The sequence below is a fragment of the Borostomias antarcticus genome (genome assembly GCF_949987555.1).
Source record: "Borostomias antarcticus genome assembly, chromosome: 8".
Taxonomy (NCBI): domain Eukaryota; kingdom Metazoa; phylum Chordata; class Actinopteri; order Stomiiformes; family Stomiidae; genus Borostomias; species Borostomias antarcticus.
This window is the reverse complement of record NC_140241.1, coordinates 5676408-5695527: the sequence shown is the minus strand read 5'-3', so window position 1 is coordinate 5695527 and position 19120 is coordinate 5676408. Positions and strand designations below refer to the sequence as shown.

The window sequence follows — 19120 nt, the reverse complement described above, 5'->3', positions numbered from 1 at the left end:
GTCCTCTGTGATCTGCAGATTGAGAAACATGGTTTAGCCGTGAACTGCATATTAGCGTTGCAGTTAACAGGTGAACCCCTCATGCTTTGCAGCAGCATGCTTAAAAGCTGTCCAGCTTTCTTTTTTAAAATTTTTATTAGCTCATCCAGCTCAGTCTGTATGATGTTTCCATTCCCCCAGCTAAAGCCAAGGTAGAGAGCCAGAGTAGAGCTCATAACCTTCAGCATATTATCCCCAGGGTAGTCAAGCTAACTGAAATGCAAGAATAAATTTAACTACATATGGTTTGGACACTTTGACTACTGTCCAAGAAAATACGCAAAAATGTATGAGGTGCCTGTTCCTACTGAGAAAAACGAAGAGCGCTCAGTGGCACAGTCCCAGTGCTGGACTGCAGAGGTTATCCATGACCTCAGAGGTGACTGACGCCCCCTGGTGGCGGCTCACAGACCCAGAAAAAGGCAGACGCTCACAGACGATAGAGAAGAAATCTAAATTTAATCTGCTCATCTCCTACACTTATAAAAAGTAATATAAGTGTCCAAACTTGAGCCTACATGACGTTGCAGAAAAGAAATATAAGCAAGTTAAACAAACAGTTTAAATCTGCCTTCGCATTCAAAGGGCGCTGATTGGTTGGAGTTCCAAACGAGAAATCACTCTGGACAAGAACCTTTCTAGACCCTACAGTAAATCGCATTTAGAAAATCAATACTGGCATACGATTCAGGGGCTGGAGCCAGGCTGAAGTTACTGTTTTATTGTGCAACGAAAGCACCATTATATGCCGGCCCACCACTGAACACTGTAAAGCACGTTGCAAGAGCATGACAGACATGAAAAACTATACACACATATTTTGATATGCTAGATGAATACAAAAGCATCTTTTTAGAAAAAAAAAATCCTGCTTCCTGCTCGGTTCAGCCACTTCCTCAAGGCCGGTTCGTTGCTCTACATCACCGTTTGAGGACTGATGGGAGCTAGATGGGAGAGATCGGCGGAGCAGTAGAATGGTGGAGGTGTGAACCTGCGGCTCCGCCCGTCTTCAGGGAGGCGCTAACTTACCCAGGCTGCCTCTCTAGATGGCATACAGCCCCATGAGGAAGTCTTTGGGCACGATGCCGACAGAACCCTTCATCTCCCCGATCCACCAGCCAAAGTTCTGATACTCCTGGGGGGGGAGAGAGACAGGTCAAACTATTTAATTATGTAACGTATCCCAATATGAATATACTGTACCACTGTATGTTTCAATATTGTTAAAAGCCCACAAACTTTGGCCGTTTACAGGATGACGCCAACTAAAGCACTGGAGCAGCACCTGGTCTGAGATCAGTATACCGGACATAATGAGAAGCAGATCCTTCATCTAAATCGGGCCAGCCCTGGTCCAAGATCAGTAAGGAGAGAAGCAGATCGCTCGTCTACAATCTATACCGGGCCAGCCCTCCTCTCCCGCCATCCCCATCGCTGGCTCTGCGTCTCACGTTACGCCCGTGGACAGGAGCTCGTCTGGGAGTGAACGGAGCGCATCACGCATAAATCCGTCACATCGGAGGGAGTAATGGCTCCAAAATGGCTGCTGGCGCACTGAGATAGGAGGAAGACGCCGTGGGGATGAGATCTGAGAATCCACATCCCCCCCCCCTCCCCCCCGCCGCCTCCTCCTCCTCCTCCTCCTCCTCTCCCCGTGCCCAGAAGCCTGACCTCTCGTGAAAGTCCTCCCAGCGCATGAATCACGCCGGGGGCCGCGTACTCTCGGAGGAGGAAGGCAGAGGGGAGGAGAGGGGGTCCTGATTAAGCGTCCGTCCCAAGGTGGACGAGGAGAGTGGGGACGTGTCTCCCCCCTACCCAGCGTGTGTAGAGGGAGACCGGCAGAGACCTCCGCGTGTGTGTGTGTGTGTGTGTGTTAGACTAGCTCATACGCTCATGGTAAATACGTGCCTGGCGGAAGACCATTCAGTGATGGACTTACAGCCTCGGCCACATGGTCCACGGTCGGACAACGCAACGACAGCCAACGCTAATTACTTCATCCAATTGAATTGCACAAATGACACGAGGTATTGGAACTAAATGTCATGTCCTCATCTGTGTGCGACATGATTGAAACGGCATTTGTCCAAAGCCCTCGGAGGGTAATGTAGGTCATCAGCTCAGGCTGTGTGTGTGTGGGTGTGTGGTGTGTGTGGGTGTGTGCTTGTGGTGTGTGTCTGAGGGTTATGACTTCCTGAGACCGGCCTTTGAAAACAGCCCTCTTCGCTGTGCAGGCCTGTCCTGTCGTGCCATTGGCTGATAGCTAAGTCATGGTTGAGCGAGTGTGGACCGTAGCCCGGAGGTGTCACGTAGGTCTCTAATAAGACGACCCCAGGACGGCATGAGGGAGACATACGCACCGAGATGGCTTCTACAGTACCTAGCCTCATTTCAAATTGAGGTCGGTGAGACTCGCATTTCTAGATTTGTTTTATGTGCTGCGAGCTGCACATGAAGCTTCCGGAAGGCTGCTGGTTAGCCTGACACCGCATACCACACACACGCATACACACACACACACACACACGCACACACGTACGCACACGCACGCACGCACGCCGCTCCCAAGCCTAACTGGGGGGTCTGACAGCTGTAGCAGTGCTGGGATACACCACAGCTATTCCTAGTTTGAGGAGAGAGGGGGGGGATGGTTGCAAAGAGCGAGGAGATGGAGGAGGAGGTGGTGGTGGAGGTGTGTGTGTGTGTGGGGGGGGGGGGTCGGCTGTCGACCGGCCTTTCTGCCGCAGCTGGCCGCTAAGTCCAGACAGGTTTTATGGTCATTGCCCTTCCCAGCAGGCCACAACCCCCAACACCAAGGTTTCAGCTAATGGCACTTCCAGTCTAGCCTGGTGAGACCGTCCCGATCTCCCGAGCTCACGCTCCGTTTCTCCGCGCAGATCTTTCTGTGGAGGAAACCATCTGGCGTGTCGGGTTACTTCCAGTCGAGAACCGCAGCTAAAGGGCAACTTGATTGCTGCTGCTTGCCCATGCAAGAGAAGGAGTAGGATTCTGGTGGCCATGTACTTGCTGAGCTTGCACATATCTACCCACTTCCCTATTCAGTTATTAAAAACTATATAAACGTTATTCCAGTCATAATAGAATGGTATGAATTTACCCACAACGAGAGAAAATGTTACATTTCTACACTGATGCAAGCCTGCAGGTCCTCTCTCTGCTGTCAAACCGGCACCACCATTACCAGCCACTAGATGGCAGGCTTGAATGTGGAAAAAAAAAAGAGAAAAACATTTCTTCAGCTTTCTACCCAAGTGAAAGTACTAAGTCTCCCCCTAACTGATGCAGTATATGCAAAGCAGTGACAAGCCGCAATCAGTGGATAAATGTGGCAGTGTGTTCGACATGTTACATGCAAATAATGCAATAACATGCAAAGAATGCAATAATATATATGAAAGAACAATATCAATTAAACAATATGCAAATATGATGATATCAAGGTGTCTGCAGAGGATTAGCCCTCCTGGAAAACAAAGGTGCATTGAAGCATACAGTTCAACACAGAGATTAAACAGCACAACTCACATGCAATCAAAATGATTTATGGTATACATACTACTACTACTATGAATTATTCAAGTGTGACTTTAGAATAATAGGGCCTTGTTCACGCGGTTCCCATAACAAGGGAAAAGAAAAAGCCTTCAGTTCTCCACACCTGGCACACGCGCCTCGCTGACAAGCCTGGGAAATTGTGCGTCCACAACACGTCCTCACCCGGTCTGAATCGAGTGGCGGACTCCGCCCGCGTTTCCTGAGAACACCCATTCCTATTAGAGCCCTGCGCGGCGAGGCCGTGTGTGTGGGCCGAGCCCTGCCAGCCCCCGAGGCCGCGGCCGTGCTGAAAAGAACCGCTCCGCAGACGGGGGGGGATGGAGGAGGGGGGGTGGAGGGTGATGGAATGGCAGAGCCTGCCAGCCCGGTCCGGCCCGCGCCAACAGCACTAAAACAGCTTCCGCAGTGACACATCTAATCCCCATCACGGTGGCCTGGGCCAGAGCCCACCTCAGCATGCATTTCACCAACAGCCATTCAGCCCCCAGGCTATCAGCCAGCCGCTGCCAGGGACGATATGAACACTCTGCTCCCCGGAGGCCCTAGAAATAACTCCTTACTTCTGGTGGTCTGGGCCGGACATTCTCAGTACCGCTCCAAATAGCGTATAGTCTAATCACGCTTGACAGAAGTGGGGCCTGCACTAAAACTGACTTACGGTAGGAATAAGATATTACAGTAGACTCTACTCTAAACAGGGCAGGTGGAGCTGAAGATGGGATACCTTGCTCAGGACGTAGATGGCGTCTCCCCGTTTGAAGGACAGCTCGTCCGGGTGATCTCCTGTGCAGTCCCACATGGCCTGGTAGTAGTTGGGATAGTCTGTGCTCTTGTTCACTGGGAGGGAGAGGCCTCGTTATTCAATTCTGCCCGTGACTGAACAGTTTCTCTCCAATCCAACTCAGGCCCCAGAGTTCACATTGGTGGGTGATGGTGTTAATCAATAGAGGGCGCTAGAGAGCTAATAAAAGAGCCTGTTCAGTGGAGAGTTAAATGGAGAATGTTCCAGCTTGTTCAATGAGTGACTACTCCTTCTGTCCAACTCTGAAAACTAGAGGAGTGAGCTTGGCTTGAAACTGTGGGGTAGCTATGCTGTAGTCAATCTGAGAATGAGCCCAATGTGGCTTTATGGTTTTTATACAAGGCAACCACACGACTCTAAATAAACAGTTACTGTAAATGTTTCTACAATTTCGAAAATGAGAAGTAGGTTAATGTAGCCTAACCGAAACCTTATTTCCAGAGCTGTGTAAACTTGCTTATGTCCACCGAAATTTCCCCTTTCGCTCTCAACATCACTTCCTGTTCCCTGAGACTCACACTAAGGCCTTCACAGTAGCATGGCTTCCTGAAATGGCAGCAGTGAACTGGTAAACTAGGCCTCACTCTTGTAAATGTGAGTCAGCTCCCATATGCACTGATGGTATCTTGCTATCCAACTCTAGACCTTTACTCTAGACCATTTTACAGAACGTTGGAGGGGAAAGATCTACCACCGAAAGGTACAGTTGTCTTTCTGTGGAGTTCTGTTTGGCCCATGGCCTCACCAGTCTGGTGCTTAGCCTCCAACACCATGTCGACGATGTCGTCATCCTACTGTATCAACCATCTCCTCCTACTCTCAAACAATGCATCTCAAAACCGCTATGCGCTAGCGTCGCCGCTAGCCACAAGTAACCGTTTCTTATACAAAACAAACGCAAGAAAACAGTTCCAAATAGTTCTTAGTTACCTGTCACAGATGGAGCGATGGCCTTGCTTGGTGGCTCCACCGTGGGCTTAGGAGGCGTGGGCATGTCCTCCTCCTCTGTGGAGAGAGGCAGCAGGGGGAGTAACTTGACAGATCCACAGCGAGACATGAAAAGCCAATGTTTCCATAAGGGGTAAATATGATAATAGGATTGGTCACCTCCATATGCGGCATGATGTGTTTATAGTAGCTTGCATGTACGGTAGCTGGCATGTATGAGTTGACTTAGCAAAGGAACCGAGCAGTGACGGGGTCTGGGACTAGGGAGGGAATTCAAGGCTCCTTCTGATTGGTTGTTATTGGTTGTTTAGTGTAGTTGAACATGAATGTAACACAAGCTGCAAGTTTGATAGATCTTTTGGCAAGTTCACGCTTCAGTCTGACTGAAGTCAAGTTCAGTCAGACTGGTATAGTATGCTGTAAGGTGGTGTAAACAAAGACCTTTTGCTCAGCATACAGTCCTATCCTGCACACAGAGCCCTGTAACTATGGTGTCCTGAGAGGGACCCAGACTAGCTGGGAACAAAGACAAGAAGCCACGGACAACCGTCAAGCACGTGGAACCTGGAAGGAACACTGCAGAAGACAAGGGCGTGTGTGTCAGTTGGAACACCTTTATGTGAGGAGAACAGTCACCTACTGAGGCCAGCGGGATTCTTGGCTACATTCTCTAAGGGGCGTGTATACACACACATACACACGCACACACACCACACACACACACACACACGGCCTGTTTCTGTGTGTGGACATTAACGACACACAGTTACGACCTCGAGGCGTCTGGCTGAGGGGGCGGCTGCCGCTTGTGTTGACGTGCTGTGAAACAGCTGACCTGGAAGTTCCTCGTAGATGTCCTCGTCGATGGCTTCCGAGGCACACGGCGCGATGTCATCGTAGTACTCCTGGTCGTCCTTATCCTCAGGGATGACCCCTGTCATGTCTGCGCATGCGCACACACACACGCATGAGCGCACACGTACGCACACACACATAATACGCTGGCAGTAATCAGGGATTCTACGTTCAATATGCAGCACTGCGACTGCTGTGGTCAAATGGCCGACTATGCACACACCTCTCAACACAAAGTCAATCTGCTCCACCCACTCATCTGCCTCTTTCTGGGATGACGCACAGAACTGCGGAAAGGGACAGAAAACCGCAGTCAATCCGTCGGGTATTCTAACCTAATGCCATTAACATAAACAAACAACACTGCATTTATGCATTAGCAAAATGTTCCGTAAGAGCCTGAACGTACAGTATGAGAGACATACTGTATTAATGAAGCCCTGAACATCTATGAGCGTCAAGTTGAACCCCGTCGTGGTTAGTACAGTGTTACTGGACAGACTAGTGATTAGCAGCACACTCTGGAGCGTCGTCGAGAGCCCAGCTCACCTGGTACACTCGCTTGTCAGTGGCGGAAATTTCAAAGCAGCAATCTTTCTTGGAATCTTTGCGCAGGGTGGGATTCAATTTAACAGAGTAGCCGTCGATCCCAAACTCTCCTTTCTGCTGCTTGTCTGATGAGCAAACAACAATATCAAAACCGCGAGGAAAAGGGAACTAGAATACCAAACACACAATAATCAATATCAACAATGTTTTTTGGGAGTGTGGAATGAAATTGTGTGAGAAAACAGAATGACAGAGTAGAAACCATCTTGTTGTAGTTATTAGTCCTCCAACAGCCAGTGTTTTATAAGGCTCACTATGGAGACTGAAGATCATCCATCTTCCATTAACATCTACATGGGACCCAATTACTCACACTCACACTCACACTCACACACACACACACACACACACACACACGTACGTACCTTTCTCACTGCCGTAATAGTAGAATGTATGTTGGCTCAGGGCACACCATCTCTTTTGCCACTCGGTGCCAAAGAAGCTATGATCTGTCAAAGACAACACAGAGACCATAGTATCAAGATTCAAGATTCCTTTATTTGTCACATGTAGTGTATGGTGTAGTCGCAGTGAAATATTGCTGCCGGCTCCAAGATTATGCTTGATACAGATAAAGTCTTAATACTCAATGTCAAATTACAATCAAGGTGTCAAGGTATCAAGGTGGCATAATAACACCGTGTTATATTTAGAGTTCTGCTGTCTTTCAAAACCCCAGTGGAGCACAGAACACTCACCCTTTCTGCGTTTCTCTAGATATCCTGCCTTGAAAACGAACTGCAGCTCCTGGGCTGCTACGGCTGGGGTCTGCTGGGCACCTGGACATGGGTGCAATTTCAGTTCGACCGTCAACTTTATTTTCACTTCTATTGGTTGATTATTTCATCTCAGCTGACTGGATTAGTGTCTGCTTGTCACATCAGAAAACCACTACGTTTTCAACTGAATCAGTCACTACATTTTCAACTGAATCAGAATTCCTAATAGCCTGCTAGCTCTACACAGTGAATAAGTAAAGCCTAATGTATATCAAGGTGAATTTAAAAGGGTCACCACCAGTGAAATACATAGCCTACATTTATTTCTAACCTACATTTATTTCTAACCTAGTTTGTTATCTATTAGGTTCGAAGTTTAAAGAAGCATTTGTTCAACCAGTGAACATTGTTGAATGTAACTGGTGAGGACTGCCTGTTCAGAGTGCAACTTCAATGCAAATATTCAACTGCTGTGTCAAAGTTGCTTTGTGTGAAAGAGGGCCCATAAAACCAGCAGCTGCTTAACACCAATAAAACCCAGACCCCCTGACCACCATTTCACAACCGGCTTACCAAAACTAAACACTCAAACACTGCAGGCGGATAGATTACTGTGATGGCTCATTCATGGGTAAGGCTACTGTACATTGTACACTGAAGAATGTCCTTTCTTTGACTACAGTGGAGAGGCAGTAATTTTAGGTCTCTAGAGACCTTTAAGTTATAAAGCATCCTCTCTCTGTCAGGGTGGGGGGTGTCTCCCTACAGCTCTCTCTGCCTGGGTATTGGGGGTGTCTCCCTATAGCTCTCTCTGTCTGGGTATTATTGGGGGTGTCTCCCTACAGCTCTCTCTGTCTGGGTATTATTGGGGGTGTCTCCCTACAGCTCTCTGTCAGGGTGAGGCGTCACACTACAACAGTTCAACCAGCAAAATTGCTTCCAAAGCTTGTTGCCAAGTTACAACTGGAATGTCCACTTCCCCACTTCCCTGGCGATCACTTTCTCTCACACACAAAGACTTGGTGTTGGCAAATACATTTACCAACGCCAGTGTAATCAGTAGTGTACTTGTATTAGCACTTTATTCAGCTTTTTAATACAGTATATTTTTTATAAATATTAAGTTTTAACATCAAGTACATCAGGTTGGTATCGGTGTAAACAAGGCGGTTACCTTCATAGGTGTCTCTGTCGTCCTTGTCTGTGCGCTCTGAATCATTGTTGCTGTCCACTTCGTCATCCTCACCTGAGTCCTCAGCATCTTATTGATTCAATATTTTAATATATATATATATATAATTATTAATTATGGACAACTGGGGAGTCTGTGGTTGTGTTTCACCCAAAAAGCCAACTGCCAACCAGCTTTGATTCGAAACACTTTCAGAACACAAAAACTCACTTTTATCCTTAAAATTTTGCGGGTAGCTGTGGGGTGCGAGACAAGAGCAAATGGTTATCTCTGCACAATTGCCTACAGCTCAAAGACAACACCTCCAACAACTGCAGGATTATTGTAGTGTAATAATATTCACAAAAGCATGGTGGGCTACATCGTTTCTGGAGTCTGTGCATACCCATATTTGACCTCTTTGATTCGTTTGATGAAGACATCCCTTTTCTCTTTTGCCTTCTTGCTCAAATTCTCCCCTTTGAGACCATCAGTGAGAAACGCTTCTAGATCTGAAAGAGAATATGATGCTACATTGAAGAGGACTTGAAATGCTGACTAAAATGTTTACAAACAGTTGATGTTTTAAGTTGAAGTAGAGAATTAGATTTATAGTAGCCTAGGCCCACAGCCTGACTGAGGCAATTGGAAAACCCTCTGTCTGGGCTGCACTTGACATGTAGGCTAGTATAGACTAACTAACTCACTCACTCGCTCGCTCACTCACTCACTCGCTCACTCACTCACTCACTCCCTCTTTCCCTCTCTCCCTCACTCTCTCACTCTCTCACTCTCTCACTCTCTCTCTCATATTGCAAAGAAACAAGTGCAATGCTTCCCCTTTTACTTAACTTTCAGTTAAGCGTTACAATACAAAAGTTGAGGTTTTAAGTTGATGTAGAGAATTATAGGCTTTGTAGGCTCATAGGCTTTACAACGTTAGAGGCCGAGGCTAATACAATCATCTGGGCTGCACCTGACATGAAATTGATGACAGGCTGTATTGCGAAGACACGAGTGCAAGCAAGTGCTTCCCCTTTTCTTCAACTTTCAGTTAAACGTTTAAGACATTTAGTTTTGCCTAAATGTTACGACATGAAAACGACACCTACAGAAATAATCCAATAGATGTTTAAATACCTGCGATAAGCGTCGCTAACTCCTCCGGAATAGCCCGCATACTGAAATGTAAACTGTGTAGACAACTGGTTGAAAACGCTTCTGAAACGTCCTGCAAGTTTAATACGGAAGTTACGGTGGGCTAAAACATACGGAAGTTAGGCTACAGTGTCACTTCACTTTTTATCAAACGCAGTGACCATAAAGCCATTGGAGGACCACAAAGCTTAACAGCCCTGCCGCTGCAGCACGTTTACCTGCGCGCACGCCCACTTGTCTCCAGGAACGCTTATCTGCCACTCCACGTTCATTCACACCTGCTTTATCTCTCGGCTCATCAATCAGTCAATCGTACGGCAATGACCCCCCATAAAATAAATAAATAAATAAATAAATACAATAAAAAAACGGGTATAGATTAAAGTCAGAACTTCTACAAAGGGGCGTTATAAAAAAAATATGGCAATCAATCTAAGAAGTCGGTTAAATGCTTCTTTACGACAAGGGTAAACAAGAGGGGATGCCGGGAACAATCATCAACCTATACTGCGTTTAAAATAAAAAAGGCACATCAAATGGGGAAACATGGATATGTGGAATACATAGCCTATTATCGTCCTTAGCCTATATTGTCATTTTTAACATGGCTGTTAGAACCATACAACCGCCTTTCTCTGTAGACTAGTCTAGAGAAGCCCTTGTTTTGGAAAAGTGGTCATCAGTCACTGTCAGTTTAGCAAGGATGTTGTAGAGGCACCCTGGGATCAGGTAGGCTATCATTGTGTCATGGAATGACAGTGACACTGCACGCCATACATTCTAAAACCACATGAAGCTTTATGATATAGATCTTGGGATCAGCTGTGTTTGAGAGTGTTGATCTGACAGTTATGCTTTGATCAATCCTTTCTACAACTGTGTTCCATCTGAAATCAGTCTTGTCATGATTTGAGGTTAGGTCTCAGGTGTTCTGTGAATGCATTAATTAGGGCATGATCCAGTTCAAGAAGCATGACAGCTAAGACTCATTGCTAAGACAAAGTTGTCAGTAAAAAACAATGGAATGTAAATGTGACAAGATTTCCATGGGCAGAAAATGCTGAAGGTTATCATCATAATGACAAGGATTAACTGTCTCCTGCAAGTTAGGGACTACTGATATTATAATGCCTATAGAGATTTAATCTAAATATTCATCAACCACACAAGCTTCCTGTGTATAAATAGCTGGGCAGTGAGGCAAAAGTAACTAACCCTGTCTACATGTCACTCCATTTCTAGAGGGGCTGTGTGTGCGCGTGTGTACGTGCGTGTGTGTGTGTGTGTGTGTGTGTGTGTGGTTGTGTGTGTGTGTGTGGAGTGTCAGCCTTGCAGGCGGTGGAGGTGGTGAGGGGCTAGACGTTGCTCTCAGGACCTGAGGGGTCCCCTGTCTTCCATGCCGACCCTTTCATCTCTCACTGTCAGGATGGGGAGACAGAGAGCCTCTGATCACCCCCTCCCCCCCCCCCCCTGCTCACCACAGGTGATTCATCAAGGCTGTTGTGGCAGAAAGAGACAAACACCTCATGGCTCCTTTTCTCCTTCACTGAATGCTGGTGTTTTTGACCCAAGCCATCTAGGGCAGCATGTACTGTTCAACCGTTCACACAGACCGTATTAACGTGTTCCCCATTATAATGTTCTGAGGTCATGAACCCATACAGAATTGTTGCGACTATATGGAGTAAAGTAAAGCATATTGAAGAGACACCACCACAGGAACAACCGTTTAACCAGAGATTCTATTAAAATAACCGTTGAGTAACCTTAGAAGGGTACAAGTTTATTGTTTACATAAAACTCAACCACATATTTAAAGACGTGCATGTGTGTTTGATTGATGATCTGGCCTTATCCAGCTTTAGCATCATGGTCTCAGGTTTCAAAGTATCCTGTGTTTCCGTCAACAGAGTAGTTATGTACCCTGGTCAACAAATAAAATGGGCCCAATACTCACCCATAGTCATCCTGTTCTGACGTATGGTCCTTTTGAACTACCTGTGTAGCCAATAGATTCTTCATGAAGCAGAATCACCTTGTGGTCAGCCCTCACCACTTGACCCTCAGCTGACCTGGTAGTGGTTCCATCCTGCGTGGCGAGGGAGATGAGAGGTCACCTGAACTCTGACCTCTGTGTGTGGGAGGAGCCCGCGGTGTCGTATCTCATCTCCCACAAAGCCTAGCGCTGCTGCATTTAATTCGGTTTCAGGTCAACCCACAAACTTTACCCTCTAATAAAGGAGGAACGTATTTATGTGTGTGTGTGTGTGTGTGTGTGTGTGTGTGTGTGTGTGTGTGTGTGTGTGTGTGTGTGCGTGTGTGTGACACATCTAAGCAAGCATTATTTAATGGAAACCATGAGGTCCTCTACTAGAGCAAAGATCAAGTCTTGTTCAGTTCAGAGTAATGAAGGTTCTTCTGATGGAGTTTCATGGGCCCTGCAGGACTCAAGTGTTACATTTACAGTGTCAAGTCAAGGGGAGGAGCTCTCTGACTGACTGCCTCGTGGGCTTGCAGAGATTAACCTACTCAGGTTATGTTTTTAAACGGCTCAGAATTTGTTATCACTTAGTATCCTATCTCATCTATGACTCACCACCTGAATTTCTCCCCGTGTTTAGACAAACCGATCAAGAATTTGTGGGCTACAAGTGCAGGAGAGTGATAAAAGAGTTAGGCAATAACAATGCTGTCACTCAGTGTGAGAATTGGATTTTGTACTTCAAAGCCTTCCCATCACAGAAATGCATATACCCTAGAGAGATCCCGTTAGAATGAAACAAATATTAGGCTATACAATCAAACCACTGATCGAAACGGATCCTTATCTAATTGTTCAGGTGATTTTATTCTACAAATTGTTTTAGATCGCGAAGGAGCAATTCAATGTGTGTGATTTAGCACTTTAAGCACTTTAACAATAATATCATCAATAAGTTGAAACTGTGCTTAAGGAAGCACGTGTGGTGCTTCAAAAATTATTCGTCACGTGCATCTGTTGTTTTCTTTCACTCTTCTCAAATAGTTTAACTTAATTTGAATATATCTTCAGCAATTTATTTTAGAATGTTTACTCGATTCGGAGTTATAACGTATGTATTACCATTATTAATATACAGAGCTAACACAATTGGTGAAGAAACCACTGCTGACTTGGCCTTGTGATAAAATGGCGGTCTGAGCATGATGCTGTGTGTGTGTGTGTGTGTGTGTGTGTGTGTGTGTGTGTGTGTGTGTGTGTGTGTGTGTGTGTGTGTGTGTGTGTGTGTGTGTGTGAGATGATGGGTTGCACTAACAGAAGAATTCTATACGATACCAAATTCCTTACTCGCTCACAGAATACATAGTGCTGTTTTTGGGTGTAATGTTTAAAAATAAAATTGTGTTCTTTTGTAGTGAAAAAGTAGGCGAGTCTACAATTCTGTACGAATTAGCTATCCGGGCAGTTATGTGTAATGGAGATACGAATTGCCTTATTGGCGTGCAGCATGCCTAGTGTTTCTGTTTTGTACATTGTTACAAAAATGATAATAAAAATCCATTGAAATAAACAAGGCTGATTGTTTTGTTTGAATGCAGGAAAAACACAGAAACTGACTTTCAAGTTAAGAAAAGGCGCAATTGTCTTTCAGCGGGGTGTTGAATTACGTAGTGTGCAGGACAGACTATACACGCACCCTCTGTGTAGGCTAGTTAAGTTTTATAGGCAATAAAACGTAATTGTTGAAGCTAACAAAGTTGACTGAACTTCTAGTATAGGCCCAATGCATGGATTGTTTTTCGTGTGCGTAGACCATAGCCTACCAAGACGATGGGTCTATTTAATGACAGTCAGACAATTCTGATTTATTTATGAGAATTAAATAACTTTACAAATATGAGTCAAATCACCTCCCAATCTTTGGAGGCACGAAACATAAGCGACTTGTAGCCAAGTTAATAGCCTAACTTGAAAGATTAATCATTTTGTGAATGTGTTTCATTGTTAGCCTACGAGTGCAATAACTGAATCAACACTTAGGCTAGAGATTTCAGTGATAATTATAATTTATGCTTGTGAGATTAGGCCTTATAAAACCATCTCAATACTATTCAACACCGACTTTTGATATAATGTGCCAAAAAATGTTGTCTATTATTTAAAGCAAATGTCTGCATTCATTTTTTCACGTTTCCCCGTCTGTTAACTGTTCTTTGTTTCTATGCTATATGGCTATAGGCTATGCAACAGTGTATCTACACTACATCTTCATAAGCCCACAAATGACACATAATATAGGCCTACAAAATCTATAGTATAAGTTCATGTTTTTATTCTATGAAAATAAGACATCTATAACGAAAGAGTCGAAAGTGGTACAAAAATAAAATAAAAACATATTTCTATATTGTTATAATATTAGTGTCATAAACACCAATTTATAGACTGTTTTACTGTCGTTTAACTTACCTCATTTGAGCCTTGTATCAATCAATTCATATCTAAAGACTGACTAACATGGCAAACAGGCCAATCGTGTAGGGAGATGGGGAGACTGACCCTAAATAAAACTAAATATATCAGTTAAGATCTCTTCTCAGTAGCTCAGGTTTTGCAGTTCGATGGTTGTGAGCGTTTCTGAGAAAAAATCAAAACTTTCAGTTGATAAACCCATCGGGCTATCCATTGAATCTGACAAACTTGGTGAGAAGGAATCCGATGAGAAAACGTGAAAGTCTTGCAAAGAAACGTCCATGGCCGGGGAATGACTATTGTCCCCACCAGATGCACAGTCCGGGCCTATTGTTGACACGCAGATCGGAACAGTGGGTGACGGGTTAGGAAAATGTTTCACATTTTTGTCATTGCTGTTTAAAGGCGAAACATTTAAGCTTTGGGTATCTCCATTGTGCACATTCTGAGACTGTTGTGAAGTTAAGGTATTTTGGTGAAACGTATGCCTATAGCCCTCCTTCTCCAACAGAGCCCCGGACACGCTGTTAGCAGCCTGCTCGAATTCGTCCTCTTCATCCTCCAGGGTGGTGAACTTCCCGTCTCCGTTCTGATTCTCTTTGCAGTGCGTTTGTCTTTTGTGTTTCATTCGGCGGTTCTGGAACCACACTTTAACTTGCCTCTCCGTTAAATCCAGCAAGGCAGCTATTTCCACCCGCCTGGGTCTGCAGAGGTACTTGTTGAAATGAAACTCCTTCTCCAGTTCCAGAAGCTGGGTGTTGGTGTAAGCTGTCCTCAGCCTACGAGAGGCTCCGCCGCCACTCTCAGCAATCTCAGGCGAGCCTGAAACACATATACGTGTGTTTTACAGTAGTATAAATGTTTATTGATCACAAATTGAGCCTGAGCCTGCGTAGCGCCAAACTAGAGCGCGCAGGTGTGAAATACAACCGGGCTGTGCAGAATAATTTGTGGGGAACAAGCAAGAGGACTGGGGCGATTTATGAGCCCTGGGCCGAATATGATGGGTCTGCTTAGACCTATAGGCCGGGAGAAGATTAATGAACGTGCCAGCTGACGACCACAGTAAAAGTAATCTATCATTCTTCATTACTGTCAGGCATTAACAATCTTGCACTGCATCATCAGACAGCACAATGATGTGATTAAAGAATGCTTAAATCAAAATTTGTCTAGGGTAATAGATGCATATTCCTACAAGATAGCCTACACAAGTCTGGTTAAAGGTCTGGCTATATTTTCTAACAAAGACAACATGCAAATCAATCAATCATACCCTGTGGAGAGAAGTATAGTGGTGAGGAGTCGTTTGTTGTTGCTGCTACAGTATTCTGTGTTTTCTTGGTTGCTTTCTTCTCCTTCATCCATGGGTACTCCGGGGGTAGGGATGCGGCTGGCAGCGGGCTGCAGGCTTTCAGACCCTGCTTTGACCGGCTGTGGCGTGGGTGGCTACCGGGGTTCAGGCTCGGAATGGTCTGTTCGAAAGGAGGAGGAATCAATGTCGACGAAGGAAGCGTCGAGTTCTTGATTGATGAACTTTGAAATGCATCCCCGACAGGGGTAAAAGATGTCAGGCACTCAGCAAGCGACGGCTGACTGTTGATAAAACCGCTCTCTCGCTCAAATTCGTAATTCATCTCCTCTCCCTTGGCTTGGAAATTCACCGTTGACAATTTAGTGGGCGATAGATGATAATGAAATATCGTGACAAGTGTTTTTCCCCCCAACTATTTTACTGATTACGGCGGTGTGGGGACCGCGATGCCATTAAACTAGGCTATTGCTTTCATGAAGACAAGGTTGAAATTGGACCGTGTTGCTTGTCACATGATTACCTCTGCCCAATGACAATTTTGGGTTTCATCAAAAGAAGCCACTGTCCTCTGTGATTGATCGAAAAACTCTGAGGGGTAACGCCTCGTTCTGGGGGTAGGGGCTGCTGTATGTAGGTTAGGCAACATTGGGCAGTTTGTTCGCAACTGCCCCCGAATTGTGTGCGTGTGCATGCGTTAGTGTGTAGGCCTATTACGCGCGTGCTTCTCTGCGCACTGGGTCTCTAATAACCTAAACCATTAAACTGATATCTTAATGTAAGGACGCGTACAGTCATAAGCAACTTATCATACTGCACAGGTGCGCATAGAACGACACTCATATTTTACTCCTCTCAAGTCTGCACCCCCCCCCCCACACACACACACACATTCTCTCTCTCTCTCCCTCTCTCTCTCTCTCTCACACACACACACACACACACACACACACACACACACATTCTCTCTCTCACACACACACACGCACGCACACACACACGTACACACACACACACACACACACACAAATCCATATTTGTACATCATCCATAGTGCACATCATCCCATGGGTCATCTTTCGCTTGTAAATGGTCGAATGAGACATTTGTTATCCTTGACCAAAGGATAAGGCAGGCGTGGTTTATACTTTCCCAGTTCATCATCCACGTAGAAATTATGTGCAAACGTCGATATTAGCCTAGGCATACTCATTCTGTTTTCTCTCTTTAGACAGTAGCCTATTTCTGGTGATTTAGCATTCCACTAGGAAATGTGATTTGTATTCCAATATAGGCTATATTATATTCAAATAATGATTGACTGTTTTTATTCCACTACAAGACGATTGTGGGCTACTAATCAGGAAGCTTTTGGTTTTGTTCAGAGTAGCTTTACCGAGTGAAACTGGAGGGCCTCGGGGCCGTTTATTGCTTATATACCAAACAAAGAGCCCTGGAAGTCTGCGTGCTATCAATCTTGCTCGCCAAAAGGTCTGACAGCTCCGTGCCCCAAGAACACATTTAAACCATCTAACACCCTCTTAGATCATATGTGGCCAGGCAGAGGGAACAACATGGCACTTAAGGCTAAACTTAAGATTTTTAGACATTTACTTTCTCAGGTAAAGGAATAGCAATGTAATAATGTTGCTATTGTTCGAGATTGGAAATGGGTGAGTAACTGTTTATTAATAAGGGAATTTAACACATTTTCGTTTACTAAATGACTATGTTTGTGTAAAACGGTAGCAGAAGAGTGGGATAGACTAATGTTGAGAGTGAAACGAATGGAGACGCTTTTACATAGGATCTTTTGTCTGCAGAGGTGAGTGGGTGTTGGCATTCTGGAAAAATCCCATTCAATCCCACACATCTTGCCTATGGGCTATAACGTCCTGTATTTCAAAACCTGAACAAATTCTCATTATATTGGAGAATATGTCACTGATTGCATGTCTAGGTGATATATATAGCCTAGTACAGCCTGCTTTGAATAACGAACAAGACACAGTTATGTGCAACGAGGTAATGTAGCCCAGAACAATATTTCAGGACAGTGAAGACACGTACTATTTTCGATTAACAACAGAGAGAAAAAGTGGATTGAATGCTTTGTATTTGTTCCCTGTTGCAATATAACCTACATATTCCTCGCACACAACACATAATAGAATCAAATATCCACACTTGGCTCATTGCATTGAGACACACAATTTCACACATAGCCATACTTTGGACGAGACTTATCTGAACGATGTATCAGAAATACATTTGTGCAGCCTAAGTAGTACATAATAGATGCAGAAAGCGGTAAACAATGCCAACATATAGATGTTCTGGACATAAACACCGAGTTTTATCAATCAATAGGCATGGAAGGAAAACCTGGATAATGGCCACTGATGTCTCCAAGGAAAGGGACTTATTTTATTTCCAAATAATTTCTACCATTTCCATGTCATTTATTCTGAAGTCAATTGTGTGTGCTGCTTTGTGTGAACGTGAAGAAATGTATAACGCCGTGAAAGAGACACGTCTGTGGAAAGTGTCTGCGTGGGTGTGACGAGCTACCGTGTGTAATCCCGCATGCAGACACAGGAATGCTTAGAACACGACCCAGGTGGGCCTATCTCCTCCAGGACCGCTGTGTTAATGATGTTACAGTGACTGAAATCTGTGAAAATGACGAACGCATTTTGTGGGCATAGGTATCAGAAGGCGGAGGTGAAGATTTTTGGATAAAGGCGATGTCTGAACTTTCACTATTCTGCGCATTAAAATATTTTCTTGCATAACGGCCTACTGTTTTGTTTTCTGAAATCATTTGTATCATAAAAGAAGAAAAAATAACCACACCAGACTTCTTACCACATCCAATATGTTGGGGAAATCCGCTGAAACATTTAAATATTATTAAATAATAATAACAAAGGACATATATAACGCTTTACATACAAAACAAGAAAAACATATTATGGACTATAACCCTACTGACAACGTGCAGAACAGACTAGGGGGTTATAGATCAGTGGTGTAAATTAGCAGCGACGTTGTCGCAGCATTGAACAATATAGTCTTCATAGAGATGCTCATCCATAGGCCTACACGAATTGCATTTGTCTTCAAATGCACACCGATCCTTTAACGAGGCTAATGCGTGTAGCCTATCTATGATGTGCATGGGCAAACAGGCTGCCGCCATAGTCCATTATTCTTTCTGAAGAGTAGGCTACAGTGAAATTTACATAATGAAACCGGATATGACGATGTGAATGTGTAGCAGGGTGGTATTGCTAGTTTACAGCAGCCCCTATTAATTTTCCTACTCATATTCAGACATTGTTCTTTGATAAGGTACACAAAATGACTAGTTACTGAGTAACTAATGAGGAACCAATGATCAGTTAGTGACCTAATTAATTCTGAGATTAGTTAATGAATAGTTATGATGGGGACTACTATAGTAGTTACTGGAACT

General features: G+C 44.6%; 2 protein-coding genes across 2 annotated transcripts; both read right to left on the bottom strand.

The window, feature by feature from the left end:
* Window positions 1–1047: 1047 nt before the first annotated feature.
* On the bottom strand, window positions 1048–9899 carry skap2 (src kinase associated phosphoprotein 2; the record flags this gene model as incomplete). Its single annotated transcript, XM_084442631.1, has 12 exons — window positions 1048–1174; window positions 4340–4452; window positions 5348–5422; window positions 6201–6308; window positions 6444–6507; window positions 6770–6894; window positions 7195–7278; window positions 7528–7608; window positions 8723–8809; window positions 8951–8976; window positions 9126–9231; window positions 9860–9899. The coding sequence occupies 12 exons, from the start codon at window positions 9897–9899 to the stop codon at window positions 1082–1084; spliced, it is 1002 nt and encodes a 333-aa protein (XP_084298757.1). The 3' UTR covers window positions 1048–1081.
* Window positions 9900–14454: 4555 nt separating this feature from the next.
* hoxa2b (homeobox A2b) lies at window positions 14455–15967 on the bottom strand (the record flags this gene model as incomplete). The annotated part of the gene is made up of 2 exons (XM_084442749.1): window positions 14455–15152; window positions 15607–15967. The coding sequence occupies 2 exons, from the start codon at window positions 15965–15967 to the stop codon at window positions 14455–14457; spliced, it is 1059 nt and encodes a 352-aa protein (XP_084298875.1).
* Between the last annotated feature and the right edge of the window lie 3153 nt (window positions 15968–19120).